Source organism: Mirounga angustirostris, unplaced genomic scaffold (assembly GCF_029215605.1).
Source record: "Mirounga angustirostris isolate CCGP_5_RB_7025 unplaced genomic scaffold, mMirAng1.0.hap1 SCAF_9, whole genome shotgun sequence".
NCBI classification, from domain to species: domain Eukaryota; kingdom Metazoa; phylum Chordata; class Mammalia; order Carnivora; family Phocidae; genus Mirounga; species Mirounga angustirostris.
This window is the reverse complement of record NW_026991717.1, coordinates 30,839,487-30,857,033: the sequence shown is the minus strand read 5'-3', so window position 1 is coordinate 30,857,033 and position 17,547 is coordinate 30,839,487. Positions and strand designations below refer to the sequence as shown.

At 46.5% G+C, this 17,547-nt stretch overlaps 1 protein-coding gene across 50 annotated transcripts in view; it reads left to right on the top strand.

The window, feature by feature from the left end:
- The window catches only part of PEAK1 (pseudopodium enriched atypical kinase 1), a 320,078-nt gene extending 304,973 nt beyond the window's left edge, over nt 1-15,105 (top strand). For 49 of the 50 annotated variants that reach the window (XM_064570115.1, XM_064570113.1, XM_064570116.1 and 46 more), the window contains one exon: nt 8,259-15,105. In XM_064570115.1, the coding sequence (XP_064426185.1) occupies nt 8,259-9,422 (1,164 nt within the window). In that variant the 3' untranslated portion in view covers nt 9,423-15,105. Of the gene's footprint in view, nt 1-1,895; nt 3,185-8,258 lie in introns of those variants that run through there. The other variant, XM_064570117.1, reaches the window with a different exon arrangement.
- Nucleotides 15,106-17,547: the final 2,442 nt, after the last annotated feature.

Genomic DNA, 17,547 nt, shown 5'->3' with positions numbered 1-17,547 from the left:
ACCACCCAGCAGATCAAACCTGTCTCTGTGGGCTGCATATTGGCTGGCCTCCAGCCCTTAACTTCCCTGCTCTCTAAATAAAACTTAACACAGATTTAAGCATGCACTTGAAACTTCCCTGTTCTAAATAAAATCTACCTTGCTTTTTTCTCCTTTCAAAGAATCTGGGTAGCCACTGACCAAACACATAAACCCCAAAGTAGACTCAAGACAACTTTAGAAGGGCCAGCATTCATCATTCATCATCATACACAGGAGGAAACTGAGGCCAGAGAAGAATAATTACTTTTGCAAAGGGTCACCAGCTTCATGATGGGCTGCCTCTTGCCTCCTACATGGAACCTGTCCTATTATCTCATACTTGAGTAGTGGACTGGCCCTGCCGTGCCTCAGTTTTGTCCCTGAATGGACAAATGACGTTTGCCGATAAGCAAAGTGGCCAGTTGGTAAAGTTATGGCTCAGTCTCAATGGGACATTCTTTATCACTGCTTTTATGAGATCATTTTATAATAAATGTTGCTATGTGAGACCACATAAGAAATTTGGATGAAATTACTGTGGGGAAGATTATAAAAATCTCACATAAGCAAAAAGTAGAAATTTCTGCCTTACTTTTTCAAGAGTTCCAAATTTGGGGTAGTACATATCTTCTCTTTTTGAAGGAGTCCAGGTCTTTGTTCTCAAGGAAAGAGTTCACAGAGCTTGGTGAAGATGTGCACTTCCCTGTTACAACAGTGGGCTGTTTCCTTCTTCCACCTATGGAAGTATCTTGTTAAAAGCTTGTAGTAAGTAGAGGTGAACTGTGGACACCACCATCTTTTATTGTATTTGACTCCAGAGTCTTTGTTTATCTCATCTGGGTGGATGCTGAGAAAGCAAGACACTAAATGAAAAAGCATTAACAGGAATAACTGATTGGTAGGAGTTTACAACTAGTTCAGACTATCAACACAGGCGATTAATTACTGGCTTAGTAATAAGGAAAAAACTATAGAGGGAAAACCACTTCCACTTTCATAATTCAGTACAAGTATGTTCCAATATTGAAACTTCACAGACAGCCATTGGTCAGCACCCAACTGTACATACTCGTAGCCATCATAGGTCAGTGTCCACCTCATTTCAGGGCTGAATGCAGACGGAAGTTCCTAAGAGTGTCAACTGGGAATTGGTTTAGGAAGGAAGGGGTTTGGGTACTCACGTAAATCTGGAATCAAAATGAATAGTCTAGTGGGAAAAGGAAGCCATGGCTCTCATGAATAAGGTGAGAAAACAGTTGGGAATTATAAATTGGGATTCAAATTAATTGAACTCCTAATCTGTGTCTGAGATGGTTATTGAACTGCACTGTACCTCAGTTTCTCTAATGTGAACATCCTGGGTGTCATTCTGTCAACCCCAATTACTAGCTCAGAAACACAAGTGATTTTCTTTTGATCCACATGCTGAGTGAGAGCATGAAAAGATTTAGTGGGTACAAGCTACAAATGAAATAGTAAAATCTTATACAGTTGCCTTTTTGAATTTCTCTCTAGACTCCAAAATGGGTTTCTTGGGCATGTGAACATTTTTGCAGCAATTCAAGCTATAAATAATCTGGCCTACCTGACAGAGCTCATAGCAGATTCCTGTAGCATGGAGTTCTGAGTACCTGGGGCCCAGATGGCATTTATATATTAAATACTTAATCCATTTTTAATATATTTGTAACAGCATTGAGTGTGTGTGGGTCTTGGCTCTGTAGCAGCAAACAAAGCAATACTCCTAGGTCGATCAAGGAATTGAGGTCAAGGAGTGATCAGCCTGTATTATTAGAGCAAGGTTGTACCAAGGTTGTACTGGATATCTGTTTCACATTTGCGGGTTTTCATTCTATGCTTTCTCCTGTTTGCAGATGTGCTTTTGTGTAATGTGACAAAATGGTGCAGATGGATGGTGTATGTGATCTTCAGTGTTTCTCACTTTTGGCCCTCTACAATTCATTCCCTACAATATCCATCTCACTTAAGGTTCACTGAGGCACTGTAAAATGTGTAATGTGAGATGGAAGTGAGGTTTCCTGCTGATAAAGTGGAAGTAGACTGAAGGTGTACTAGGCTGACTGAGCCCATCAATGGAAGAATAAAAGACAAATGTGGAATATTTTTGAAGAGTCCTGTATTTTGTAATTATTGTTTTCTTTGGGGAAAAGGAGAGGAAATTGAATGGAATGTTGAAGAACATTGTCATTTTGTGTAGGTTTGTGCAGTGCAAAACCACCAAGCCTCTAGGGCAGCCTAGACTCAGCGGACAGCCCTCATCGTTCAGATTTTACTCATTTGCGTCGTCAGGTCATGAGTGTTCATTTCTCAGATTAGTCTGCCATTGCCCCCTCCCCATCACCGTGCCAACTTCCATCTGTTTCATAAAAGCTGTTCACATATTCTAGCTGCTCTGAGTAAATAACGCTGTGGCTACACCAGATCAGATGTAGCCTTTCTCAGTATGTTGTATAGACGTATTGCACAATGTGCCTTGCTCTGTGGTAGGCCCTGCTGATACAAATATCTGGTCTTCAGACCCAAAAAGTGTGCTGTCTGTAATAACAGAGATGTATACAAGAAACACAGAAAGGAGGTTTAGGGTATTCAGTGCTTTCTCTCTTTGACAGAACTGACACATGATAATGGCTTTGAAAGAGTAACTAGAAATCCCTCAGGCAGATGAGGGGTGAAGAGAGGCCCCGATCAGAGAGCACACCTGGTGGGTGGAAGCCGGGGGGCTGGCTGCTGGTAGTTCAGTATGGCAAAAGTGAAAGAAACATGAGAAATAAGACTGGAAAGGGAGGCCAGGCCAGGCCTTTCTCCTGTGAAGATGGTGGGAGCCACTAGGAAGTTTAAATATTAGGCAGGCAGTATCCAGTTTTTTTGAAAGGTGGCTCTGGTGTTTGAGGGGAGTCACATGAGAGGCAGGGAAATCAGTTGGAAATCTTTTGTAGTACTCCATGCCTGTGATAATGGTAGCAATAGATGATGGAGACAAGAGGATAATTTAAAAGTTATTTGGGAACAGAATCGATTAAAATTGGTGATTGATTAGATGTAGGGAGTGAAGATGGAGGAGAAATCCAGAATGAATTTGATTTCTTAGACAGATGTTGGGACAGATAATGGCGCCATTCACCAAGAAGAGGGAGCACTGGAAGAACAGGGGTTTTGGTGGGAAGAAGAGTTTGGGTTTGGTTATGTTGAGTTTAAGGGTCTATGGGATGGGACATACGGGGTAGGGGGGTTCAAGTAGGCCATTGTAGAGATGAATCTAAAGCTCTAAGGCAAGTCTGGGTTACAAATGTGGAAGTCAATAATACATTATGATGATCGAAGCCATGAGCTTGCTGAAGGGAGTGTGTCCATGAGAAAAGAGGACAAGAGCAGACTTCCCCCAACAAACGCTAGCATTTCAAGGAGCCTGTGGGAGAAAGAGTCAAATAAAGGAGAATGGGTAATACCACTCTGTTTGACAACTGATTTATTCCACAGCCACTTCCCTACTGTGGTGCCAGATGTCCACCTTCTCCCCCTGCCTCCCCGCTGTGTTGCCTTAACCTGAATATCTGTCCCACTCCCCAGTGTTGAAAGGACAGCAAGATGTATGGGCATCCTCTTTACAGGCTCCAGGCGTATGGGCATTCTGGAAGGGCCGCTAGTATTAGACGCATAGGCTGCTGTCTTCTTCCCAGCTGCTTTTAATGGGGATTTACAGTCAAAGCTCCCCACATTCTGCTTTTTAAAGTTAGCTGTCTAGGTTGAGATGATGATTATTATAAACATAAATGCTTTATAATGGCAGATTTGACTCAAAGGTATGCAGAGCAGTTGCCATGGGCAACACAGAAAATGAACCCCTGTACTGAAGGGAATGTTTGGAATTAAACTTTTCAGGTTGTGTGTGAGGAACAATTATCAGGTTGTTTCCCCGCTAAGATCAGGTTGTGTAAGCATTGTGCGCTTTGACCTGGGTCTCGAGAAGGCCTCAGGAGAGGGCTCTGGCTCTGGAAGCATTTTTTTTTTTTTTTTTTTTCATTTCGAACAGGTGACTGATCGGTGGCTAAAGGGCTCCCCAACCCACTTTATGGGCTCTGGCTGGATCACTTCAGGATTTTTCACAGATGGAAGGTGCTAAGGAGCCATCAGATACTTGTTTGAATGCTCAATTGCTGCAAATGAATAGTTTTCCTTTTCCTTCTCTGTCCTCCCTCATCCTTATTAACTCAGACAACTCCGTTTCCTCGCAGGCTCCTGTTTTTGTGGCAATGTTTTATCCATGTTGGTGGGTGTGTAACTACCCCTGGCTGGCTGTCCCTTTTGATGGGCTTCTGGCTTCCTCTGGAGAAGCAGCTCAGGGAGGGGGGCCGTCTGAGCGGGCAAGCACGCCAGGGTCACTGTGCCCAGCATGCGCATCTCTTCCTGTTTGTGCTCTTCACGGAAAGCGCTCCTGTTGCATGAATTTGGCATTGCCACCTTCGCAGAACCAGTAACTTGTCCAGAAAGAGGACCTATGGCGGATCGTACAAGATTCAACCTTCCCCAGCCTGGTTTTGTTCTCTTGCTGCAGCTCACGTGGAAACGACTCCTGGAGGATGTCACCTTGGCTCAGTCTCTCACAGAGCTTTTTTTCCCTTTCAGAGAATCGGGCAGGTTAAATAGGTTTCTCCGTATGTAGTCAGAACGACTATGAGATGATTTTTCTCCCATTAAAAAAGAGAATCTTACATGAAGATCCAGCTCGTGTTTTGTTCCTATTTCAAAATTTGGGGAAGCTTAGAAGTCCTGTGGAAATCATTCTTCTTAGGGAGTGGAATCTCTTTGGAAATTCCTGCAGTTCAAGCCAGCTGCCCTTTTAGGGAAGGAATGTAAATTCCTTTCAAGAAAGATAAATGAAAATGGGAGGCCCAGAAGAAGTCACTTTGCTCTCTGGTAGAGAAAATATCGGGTAAGGGAAAGAGGTCAAATCAACAACCAGCAGGAGGAACCCTGTCCATTTGTTCTGGAAAGAGTGGCTTGTTTTCTGAAATAACTTTTGGATGAGAAATTTATCATCTGAAGTCAGGTCATTTTGAGTTTCTTTTTTTAAACTAAAGGAGTCAAGTTATTAATATTTGAAAAATTGCTACTGTGTGGTACATAGAATCATATAATACTCCTACCTAAATTAACATCATCACAAGCTCCATAATAAAGATTTATGAGATACTCATCATACAAGAAATCCTATTCTGGAAATCTCCATAGGTCCGTATTTTGATTATAACTATTTTCATGGTTGTGAACCAATTAGAAGCCCTAGTATTTTGTTTCCCTCTTTCCAGACTTCTCCGTTTTCCCTTTACCTCTTAAACTAGACTGGCCCATTATTCTTCAGCCTGTCTCTATATTGTAAGATGGAGAGATAAGGAAGTGCCACCTGCTCAGACTGGCTACCCAGGCAGGCCATTGTCCTTCAGAGCATCCAGAATGGTTGAACAATTTATCATTTCTCCTTTGTAAATCACTTTGAACCTTTATCTCAAGTTGATCTGTGAAACTAAACATAAATTCTTGTTGTAGTGTCCATGTTCTTGTCTGCTCAAACAGCTCTGGGGAATCTTATGAAAGTGTGTGTGTCTATTTGTGGGCAGATACCACCGAATAACACGATGAGAGGAGGAGTCACAATTAGAATACCTTCTCTCCTTCTAATGCCAAACCACAGAGTGGCAAGTTGTTTTCAGTGCAGCTTAGCATAGTAGAAACTACAGAGCGGTTAGACACTTCTCTCTCTCTCTCTCTCAGCCTTAGATTGGGCCTGTCTTGGACCAGAACATACTGCCAGTCTGACTTGTGGCCTGCAGGGGATTGGACTTTAGCTTTTAGCTCTTCCTCTCCAGCTGCCTCCACCAAACCCATGGTCAGAGAGCCTCACTGCTGGGGCAGGTGGCTCTCAGGACTCAAAAGAAAGATGCATTTTTCTGTTTTGCTTTTTCTGTTTGAAAAAACATGAAGATTCTATAATATGACATCACTTTTAACATTTGCAGGTTGTTAATTGTCTTAGTCATTTGCAATGTTACATTTGCTTAGCTTTGAGATTTATAGATCGGCTCTACAGAGTTGATCTCATTTAATCCTCACAAGTGCCCTATGAAGTAGTAGGTTTCAGGATTTTTCTATATTGTCTCCCTTTTTAGGGAGACTGAGACCCAGAGAAATTTGCTGAGATGCCCAAGGTTACACAGTTAGTGGCAAGACTAAATCCCAAACCTGCCAAGTCTTTGGTGAGTGTCCTTTCTATAAAGTGACTGCTAGAGTTTAGCTACAGTCTCATTCAACTCAACTCAGTGGTATTTGACTGACTTTTCAAAGACTGAGGAGTTGGGACCTTTGAACTTTCATTCCAGCCAGTGATGTGATATTGAGCAGATTATTAAAATTGGAAATGGGTTTAATGGTGCCATGTCCTAGATCCAACTCCTATACAACTAAAAGATGACTAGTATAGGATTTTTAAATACCTGCTGACACATAAATATGCAATACTGCCAACAGTACAGTATAGAAAGAATTCATGTTGTGATTGATGAGCACATAGGAGTATATATTATACTGCATGCACAGAGACTTTGAGAGCTTTCCAAAGATGATATTTTCTGAAAGATATATGTTTGAACTTGAACTCAGCCTGGGGTTATCTCTGTTTCAAGACCAGAAGTTTGGTTAAAGAAGAAATGCTTAGTGTGCCCTCAAACTGATGAACTAGGTGGTATAAGATTTGAAGAGAGGAGAGAGCGCGAGAGAGACTTCTGTGGTACTGATCACTGGTGTCAAGACTCTAAGTGTAATAAATATGTATAAATACAGTAAATGAAAGAGGATGTTCCTCTCCCACAGATACTCCTTTACCTTTGGTCTGGGGGAGGGGGACGCTTTTTGTTTTTTGCTTTTTTTTTTCATCATGAGAAGTGTACTCTTTAGTCCCCATCACCTATTTCATATTTTTCTTAATATATATTTGAATGGAAATCAGAGCATGTTCTTTCTCAGAACTGGGAGACTCATCAACACCTTCCCAAGAAATGTACATTTTTAAAAATAAAAGTAGCTAGAAAATCCTTTTTAAAATTTGTTTCCTTTTGGTATGACTGCAGCAAACAGGCCGTGTGAACACTTCTGGGTGCCTGTCGCTGGGAGGCTTGGATCCCTGTGAAATCCGGCAGCATATTCCTGCTGAGGATAGAGAATGTGCTCCTCAGGTACAGGCTTGTGGACGAGCTGTCCTGACCGGGCTGTTAGGATCTGTGAACGAGTGTTAGACACTGAGTCTTCCACGGTCAGCTTCTCCGCATCCTATCATGAGCATAATCCATTTAGGGGTGATTTTACTTACTTTTTCGCTTTTTTACTTTTTCTAACCCTGGACGACTAGAAATACAGTAGTCGTTTCAGTATATAGAACTCTTGGCTAATGTTTGTGACCAAAAAACTCTTGCATGATCCATAGCCACATAATAAAATTCTTTTGGAAAGGCCTTACTGCCTAAATATTGGCCTTTAAAAGAGGCCTGTTAAGAGAAAGCATGAAACTCAGAGTCCTGCCATTGAAATGTTGGTGGTGCTCTGATGAGGTCAGACCAGTGATTCTCTCCAACTTTTTTCTCTACCTTGACAGTCAACCGTGCATGCCTGAGTTGTGACAATGACACTCACTGAAAATTAGGAATAACCCACACTTTACCTGGCCAATATTTGTTACTCTCCTGACCAGTGATAAAATAAGGTATCCTGGCCCACTTTATAGAGCTGTTGTGTAAGTCTGGGCTGTAAGCCTCTACGGAAAGTAGGTAGAAAGTTATTCTTGGTTCTGTTTTCTAGATGACATACAAGGCATAGTAGAAAAAGTAAGCTTTGGTGTTGGACAGACTTGGGTTTGCAAGCTGGTAGCCCTGGGCTTTTTTTTTTTTTTTTTTTTTTTTTTTGTAATTCTTAAATCTTCAGCCTACTTTGAAGGGTTAGCATAAGGACTAGAGATAATATACGTAAAACAGCATGTAGACAGCCGCAAGAAATGGCTCCTGCCATTATTACTGTTACTCGGCATAGGACGACCAAGACCCTTTCTGAAGACTTCACTACAACATGGTTTGTTCCTAACCAGTCACCTTACAATTAATCTTCCTTTACACATCTAAGCCTGGTTATGAAAGTGTGCATTTTATATTGTGTTATTTGCATTCTTCTTTCAGATCTGTAAGAGCAAAGCTAAAGAATCTCAGCAGTATTATCACAGCTTGGCTGTCCGGCAGAGCCTGGCTGTCCATTTTAACATCCAGCAGGACTGTGGTCATTTCCTTGCTGAGGTCCCTAATCGTCTGCTTCCCTGGGAGGATCCCGATGCCCCTGAAGAGGAAGAGGATGAAATGGAAGAGGCTGAAGAAGAGGTGAAAGGAGAAACAGATGGGAAAAGCCCGGAGCCCTGCTCTGAAACAGAGTCATCCCAGAAAGCAAGCCAGGGGGGCATTAGCAGGAAGCAGAGAAGCCACGTGGTGGTCATCACCAGAGAGGTTCCCTATCTCACCGTGGCTGATTTTGTGCGAGACTCTCTGGGCCAGCATGGGAAAAGCCCGGACCTGTATGAGAGGCAGGTGTGTCTGCTACTCTTACAGCTGTGCTCTGGCCTGGAGCACCTCAAACCCTACCATGTCACTCACTGCGATCTTCGTCTGGAGAACCTGCTGCTCGTCCACTACCAGCCGGGGGCAACCAGCCAGGGCCTGGGGCCTGCAGAGTCCAGCCCCACCTCGTCTTGTTCCACCAGGCTCATAGTAAGCAACTTCTCTCAGGCCAAGCAGAAGAGCCATCTGGTGGACCCCGAGATCCTCCGCGACCAGTCCCGCCTAGCTCCAGAGATCATAACAGCCACCCAGTATAAAAAGTGTGATGAGTTCCAGACAGGCATCCTCATCTATGAGATGCTGCACCTGCCCAACCCCTTCGATGAGAACCCAGAGCTGAAGGAGAAAGAATACACTCGAGCAGACCTGCCTCGCATCCCACTCCGCTCCCCCTATTCCCGGGGCCTGCAGCAGCTGGCCAGCTGCCTCCTCAATCCCAACCCTTCTGAGCGGATCCTCATTTCAGATGCCAAAGGCATCCTCCAGTGTCTACTCTGGGGCCCCCGGGAAGATCTCTTCCAGACTCTGACCGTCTCTCCCAGCCCAGCGCAGCGGAGCGCCCTGCTCCAGAACTGGCTAGACATCAAGCGAACACTGCTCATGATCAAGTTTGCTGAGAAGTCCCTGGACAGGGAGGGTGGGGTCAGCCTGGAGGACTGGCTTTGTGCTCAGTATTTGGCTTTTGCCACTCCAGACTCCCTCGGCTGTATTGTGAAAACCCTGCAACACCGCTAGTCTGTCCTGCTTGCGGCTTTTCTTTCATTTCCACCTTCCAGTCAGTCACCTGTGCACTCCCCCTTCCCAGAGCTCCCACAGAATTCAAGGAAAGAAGAGAGACCAACCTTCCATCCCTGTCCAGGAAAAACGAGTCCTCTCTGAAGGCTTATCCATGGCTCCACACCGAGTGCAAAGCTGGGTCTGTCTTCACTGTACGGTCGTGCAAGTTGCCTTCCATCGAAACACCTTTCACCCTAATTGTCCCCAAATGCAGATAGAAAATGAATATGTCCATCCCGGAAGGCACAGCTCTTTTGGTATGAACTCAGTGAGCTGTGTCCAGCTCCTGCATAATTCTGAGTATCACCTGTCTTTTTAACCACAAGTATTTATTCTCACTAGCAATAGACAGATTTGACCGGTCCTTACCATCATCCACTAAGCTCTCACAACAGATTGGTTTTTCCTTTAAAGTATCAATCACTGACTCTCTTACCAGGCAGAACTGCCTTCCTTAGCATCAGGCCAGTTTTGTGTCTGGGGACTCTATTCTTTGTTCCAGCAGATCGTCAGAAGACAAGGAGAGATTGCATCCCTTGGGTCATGGACGCATTTTCCCTTGTCCTCAGTAAGTGGGTGCACTGCACAGAGAGTGGCCCTGCCAGTCTCCCCTCTGCTGCCACTGCCTGATTCTCCTTCACCTCAACTCTGTCCCCACTTGCCAGTGAAGTTCGGATTTATCAGCCACTTGTGGCCCCTTCCCAAACTGACCCGAGGTGGTGTCACCAATGCCTCCGCCGGGTGCGTACAGTTCGGACCTGATAAAGAGCTGGCGGGACACCCGGAGATGAGTTTCCACACTTGCAGTTCCCTAGGGGCCCCCCGGGGGATGGTTGAAGGTGCGGCCTTTGATTACTGTCAGAGCGGGTGGTGTGGACGGCCGGGGCTGGCGGAGCCCGGATCCCAGCCTTCCCCTGAGCCGTAATGGGCCAGCTCCCTCCTCTCAGTAGCCAGTGTTAACTAGTCCCCCAGATGCTGTAGGCCTGAGCCGTGAATGACACGGGTCAGCTGAGCTCGGAGAGCTGCCCGGAGGGCAGGCACGGCCACTGGCTGGGAGGGCGGCCCGAGGCCGGAGAGGGGAGAAGGCCGCTGAGTAGACGGCCGGCCTCCTCCTCAGAATGCAGAGCTCAGCGGAGGAGGCTGCCTCCCCGTGGCCCCGACACATTGCTCCTTAGGACTCTCTGTAGTGGCTCCGGAGGTCGGCTCGCAGGGACTTTGATCGCTGAGGTGGGTGCCTGCAAGCCGTGCACCGCACGTGGGGTCCATGCTCCTCTCGTATGAATATATGTGCAATTTTTGTATGTATTTTTTTAGCTGTATATTACAGTGTTTATGTTGCAATTTCACCTGAAGCAAGTTCTACAGAAATCCTCCCCTTCTTCCCTTGGCACATACATATCTGCGCTGAGATGAGAGTTCCTTCCGGGGGGCGGGGGCGGGAGGTGACATGTGTGGGCTTGTTTTATTGAAAACTGTGAGTATCTGTTTACTTCAACCTTGAAATCCCAAGAGTCACTCAGACGGTGTGAGTGTGCGCACACGCGGGTGTGCACGTGCGTGCTGGGAGCAGGGGCCGGGCCTCTGAGGGGGACACCTGTGGCACGGTTGAGAGACGTGTTCCCTGCATCTTGTTGGCGAGGGGGCTCCGGGACCCCTCCCCTAGCAGCGCAGAGCTTCTGAAAGCCAAGACTGTGCAGTATTACTTAGATAGCACATTAGTGGCCTTTTGGAAATTTCTAAACTTTTAACATTTTTAACAGCCTTTTTCATATGATTCACCTAAATCAAAGAGGATCAGGAAGGGAGAAGAATGTATTTTATTGTGATCTTCTTTGGGTTTTGTTGTTGTTTTTGTTGTTGTTTTTAAGAAAACAGGCCATGTGAGGCTCCGAATGGAGGATGTCCCTGTCCTCCTGGCCAGCAGGACAGGACTCCCAAGGAAGAGAGCTCATTGGCCCACAGAGAGCCTTGCCTCCTCTAGCCAGAGTGCAGGGCTCGGCCCCTCGGAATGGCCACAGTCCGCTCCAGGTCTGGGTCCTGTGGTATGACTGCACCTCGCCTAGCGGACTGCTCTTTAGTTCACCTTAGCAGAGCCCATGTGCACATAAGTCCTTGCCTAATTATACACTGAAGTAGCAGCACACAGACCACTGACCATGTCAGCCAGCACGTTCCCTTAGCAGTCCTCCCTGCCCTCCCCCAGATGGTTCGCAGATTGAGACACTTTCTCAATGTCATTCTCGTGGTGCCCTGCCCATGTAAATTTGAATGCTGACTATTTAATGAGGTTTCATATTTAATGAAGAATGTTCTCTGGTCCCTCTGTTTGTTCTCTAGGTATCCTTTTTCTTTTCTTTCTTTCCTTTTTTTTTTTTTTCCCTGTCTGACTTGGATCCAGCCTTCTTCGGGTTAACTCTATAGTATTCTGGGCATGGACACTCTCCACTACCGTTATCTTAGAGCACTGGTAAACCGAGCACCTCCTTCGCACCAGATTTGTTTAGTACTGTTTTTATATTCAGATTTGTTAAGGGCAAAAGATGAATGCCACCTAGTCAGAAAAGGGCCTCAGGCTTCCCAGAGACAGGTGGCTAGATTAATTTTTCTCTGAGGGATGGCTGAGGAATGTGAGGTAGAGAGGGAAAAGGGTGTTACAGGTTAGAGCAGGATAGACAAAACAACTGTATCTCTACATCAGATGGTCCTTGGAATATTTTTCCAGAATAGTGAAATTCAGTCAATCTAATATTATCACAAATATTTTTTTACAGTTCCATTTTAATTATAGTAGGAACTTTGAATTCATTCATCAACTGGAAAGAAACCCTACCTTCAGACACAGATGGATATATATATATTTGAGTTTTGCATTAATGACTAGGATAGCACTTTTAAGTTTTCTCAAGTAACATCAAGTTACTGAATTCAATATTTGGAAATTTTTTCTTTTCTGTTGAAGTCTATACTACAGATTCTTCCATTTATCGAGAGTTTGAACAATTAAGCCACCTTTGGAACTTTACCTTAAGCCACGTGAGCAGGAACAATCTCTCTGACACATTTCGGTGCTAGAGAAACAGGGACATGGGTGGAGGAACCAAGACCAAGCCTGAATGTATATATAGCAGAGTGCCTTGCTAGAGTGACAAGCTAGTCTTGGAAGGAAGAGAATCCGATGTCCCACAAAGAGGACTAGGACTATGAGACTTCTCCCATGCCAGCCTGAGGGAGAGCCCCTTTGGTAAATGTATACTGACGTGATGCTCAGAAGCTAATTCAGGAAGAATAACTGCAGGATGGGAGAAAGAGCAGTTGAACCTACGGAGTCCACAAAAGAATCTTGAGTGAATCATGAATGAGGCCTACCAACCCCTAGACGAAGCGAGAATTGGAGGCCAAGAGGACAGCAGTTAGTTTCAAGGTTTGCCCTCTGGGGATGAACTGGGTGAGGTGTAGAGGGGGCACCAGCCCCACACCACTGACGTCGGGGGGCTAAAAGTAAACCGTGCTTGTGAGGATTTTAAGAGTCTGGGTAGCCTTTCGTCATCAGAGTAAGTGGGGGCCAGTATTGCTTCCAGACTCAGAAGAAGTTTGTTAACATGGAAAACTCGTAAGCCAAGAGATCTAAACCTCTAGAAATAGTAATGATATTTCTGGGAGGAAAACTGTATTTTAAAGTTTCTAGTATTGCAAATGAAATTTGGGGCCTACTAAATAGGAAGGCCTGGAAGGATTGCACTCAACTTCCCAAATTTGAATTAAAAACACTTCAATGCTGGGAAGTAACCTGACTTGGTTTTGCTGGTAACCTGCAAATATAATATTTTTCCCTAGATTATAGTGGCAGTGATCTGAAAAAAATACAGACTAGTTCCAGAAATCAGGATGTACTCAGGATACTGCACTGTAATTCCAAACGATTCTAGATGTATGAATAAAGTACAGACATACTTGAAGATGAGGGAGAGAGGGACTTGGCTCCCCAGGCCAACTCTCACATGTTTTTTACTTCCCTCACTAGTTGATAAGGATTGAAAATTCTGGTTCAGCCTAACAAGTGAACAGGATGGCTACCCACGAAGCCGGATCATTAGTTTTACCTCATTGAAGCTCATACTCTCAAAGGCCCAAAGTGCTGTGCCGAGACAAAGCCAAGTGCTGCCCTTGCGGAAGCGTGCACCGAAGGCCAGCTGTCCGTGCTCATGGCAGCGCCGAAAGTAGGGATTCTGTGGACCAAAAAGAGATGCCATGAGGGAAGCCAGGGAGCTACAATGCAAGATCCTAGATAGAGATGATACCAAAGAAATCCAGCCTTTTTGTCCTGATGCTTCCAAGGTGAGGAGGTTGAGTTACAACAGATGCCATCGAAGGAGAACTCACATACATTCCATGTCAAGGGATTTGGCTGATAAAATAATCCATCCTCCCAAAAAAGCACCTATTTTTCTTTTAAATAAGTCCATGTTGTCTATTAGGAAAAAAGAAAAAGAAGATGATGGTGATGATGAAAGCCGTGGGCCCCATTATCTAAGGAGAAGGAACCAGTCCCTTTCCCCGTGACATGACCATGGCTGTTGCCATGACTTCAGCTTGGGAACATCGCATCCATGTGATTCTGAAAGCTGGGCAATTTTTTTCTAAGAGACGTGGTAGTTTCAGTAGGTTTGTTTAAAGAACTCCTGGGAGATTTCTTAACAAATTCGAATCGTTTTTATAAAGCTTCCTACAGAGGTGGTTACCACTCGTCACCATCATTTAATATCTCTAAGTGCCCCGAATGTACAAGGTGCTATACAGCTGTTAACCATCCCCTCCCTGCGGCTGTTTGAAATTGGAGCACGTTTTTGCCTCAGCCACTGCTAGAAGCTTCCCCACCTAAGTGGGCTTCAGGGGCCTGCATTCCCACCATCCCATCACATGCTTCCGACTCCAGAGAGCCTCTGGACTTATTCCAGCTTCTCGCCTTTACCCATCCCACTCACCCCCATGCTTTTTTTTTTTAATTAAGAGAGTTTCAGGGAATCAAAAGAGGTCGGAAATTTTTTAACCTAGCAGAAGTATAGAGTCATATATTTTGCTACGATTATTATTGTATTATGGAAAATCCACTTTGCCCGTACAGTGTGTGGAAAGTATGTGTGTGTCTGCACTCCTGATACTTTGAATGTCGAACAGCCCTATATGGCTTCAGAGTAGTGTTTCTGAAGGATAAACCACACCACTTCAGGAAACTTGCTCCAAGTACTACTTGGTTATCCCTTCCCTTACCAGTTTTTTTAAAGAGTTACGTGTGAACACACTGGGTTGGGATTTTCTGTTGATACGCAGGGCATTTTGGCATGAGATCAGGGCAGAAGCAAGATGTCATCCTTCTCCTTATTTGAATCATGGCAGTCCTCATTCCAGTCTCTCCTTAGTTCCCCGTGGCTCTGCCCACACCCTATATTTGAAAATCTTATTTCTCTTGCTCTTTCCTGGAGTTTCAACCCTCTACATATTTTAGAGTTGTATAAATCTACCAATGTAACGTCCCCTCTGTCACCAGGTGGTGCCGCCCTTTGGTTTGCTGTGGTACTTTGCTGTGTTCTCTGTGGCATCATGTTACTGTGTAAATAAATTTGTTTTAATATACACTAAAAAACAGACAAGCGCTTGTTTTTTCAGTGACTCTCCCGTCTTGACGTGCTGGGGAGGGTTTGGTTGCAGATGTGGTTGGTTTTGCACCCCCCACCCCAGGGTTCAGTGCCCTCTGGGATCTTATTCCCTGCTGACCTGGACAGTATTTCCTGTTCATTCCCTCCCTGACCTGAGAAAACTCAGAAGACAAAGTGAAGGCCTTCTGCCTGCGGCCCGAGGGCTGCCGGTCCGCTGTGTGAGATTGCCCCCTGGTGGCCGGTCTCCATACAGCCTTCCTGAGCTGCTCGGGCACGTTTGAGGAGCTTGCTTACCCGGCTCTCCACCGCCGCTCAGTGAAGATCTCAGAGCCGTGCGGACAGTATGAGCGGAGGCAGGGCCTTGTGCGGCATCCAGCATCATCTACTGCAGAATTCACATACCTTTTGCCTGTTCCTTAAAGTACACACTCACAGGGTTCTCACGAAGGCCGACAAGCTCACACGCTGACACTTCGGTAGCAGAGAGGCCACCTGGCTTAGGCGGGGAGAATCAGCCGTTGGCAGTGGTAGCAGCAGCTGCCTCGTTATTAAGAGTAGAACGGATGGAAATGCAAACATGTAGATTCTAAATTTAGACCAGGTTTTAGAGCTCTAAACCCTGTACGGTGGACACTGTCTCTGGCCCAGTGTTTCTGCTCCTCTCCACTAGCGATCACTCGGGAACTTGCAGATAATATTTAAGGCATATTGCAATACAGTGGTCGCCAGACTCGAGTTTTGTGTTGTCGAAGAGGCAAACCCACCCTGGCGTGGGCCTCAAACTTCTCCCTGGCTTGTCTGAGCCCGGGAGGAAGGGTTACAGCAAAACCCAGGAGGCAGGGCCGCCTGCTTGCTGGGGAGGATCTGGCGGGACTGCCCCTCCTAGCTGTGAGCACTGCACACTGGCTTCTCGGGGCAGGGGGTGGGGGAGAGCCAAAGGAGGAAGCAGGCAGCTGGGGCTGAGCGGTCGCAGAGCTGGCGTACACTAGGCTCGGGTAGCTGTCGAGTGCTCCCCTGGCGTGGGTGGCCGACCTGGGCCTCAAAGGATATGGGCCTAGATGGCGGGACCAGTTCAGGGTTGCTCTAGCCAGACTCCAGAGTAGGCAGAGCAAGGCTCCAGAAAACTGGAGGTTCTTTTCTTCCAGTGGTGTCACTTTACCCAGCGTGGGCTCCAGTCCTGGGAATTCCACCAGCGGGTCCTCAGCAAGACCAGCCTTCTGTTTGATTCTGGGTTGTCCTGACATTTGGGTAGAGCCTTTGGTTTCCATATGCCTGCAGACTGCTTTCAACTCAGATCCAGAGAATCTGGATCTTTCCCATCTGGAATTAACTGGTGTAAGTTACTCTCTGGGTGTGTGGGGCTGTGATCGTGCACCCTCCGCTCTGGGAGCTCTTTGCCTGCTCTCCAGGGCCCAGCCAATTACTCTTCCTTTTAAGCGAGCCTGTGCCCTGCAAGGGAGGGAACTTCATTAGTGCCTTAGGAGCCAAGAACTGCGGTTGGCGGATCACACATTGCCGTTAAGAGCGGCTCCAGGCAATTACAGCTGAAACTTAAAAATTGGATTTTACACGGTGGGGGCAGGAGATAGTTGGATGCCAAGATCCCGTTCTCCCAAATTTACAGACGTCTGAATGGAAATGGGCTGCCTGGGCACAATCCCTGACTTCCTAGAGATCCCAGGGAACTGTCTTGAAGGTACCTGGAAGCAACCAGAAGGCGGAGTCAGTCACCAGTCTTGGCTGGAGATTCAGAGCCGGGCTTGGGAAGAGTCCAGGCTGCTGGGGAAGCTGTGCAGGGGGGGACAGGGGCCCTGAGTGGAGGAGCCCGGCGTGTCTGTCGAGAGGGCAGAGCTCGAAGCTCTGTGTGGCTCTGTCACCACCACCCCTATACTTACTGGCCCACGCTGGAGCCGGGGTCCCAGAAACAAGGGGTTGGAAGGCAAGACAGAGGGAAAACCTCCACACCCACAGCTCATCTTCCACCGTCTCTCACCCCAAGCACCTTGCCTCCCTGCGCCACACTCTACCAGAGACCCGGGGGCACGGCTGAAACCACCCCCCCAACCCCAGCCTTTCCAAGCCCGGGCCCCACCACTGCCCCCTGATGCTGGGAAGAGAACCCCACCTCAAGCATCAGCCTTCAAGGGCCTCCCTCCCTTGGCACCTGGGCTCTGAGCTACTCAGCTTCCCCCATCAACTCTTCTCTCTTTTCAGCCTCCTGGCCCTGGGCCTGGCCCAGCAGGGCAGGGCAGCCGGCCTTTCCCAAGCTGCTCCATGTACCCGGCCTGGGCACTGCTCCAGAGAGCCCCCAGGCTCCAGCTGAGCGAGAGCAGTAACAGTAACAGCGGTTCAGATGCTCTGCAGTCCCTCGTCATCCTCACTTCCACCCCACGAGATGGCTCCATTCTGCCCATTTTCCACTCAACTCA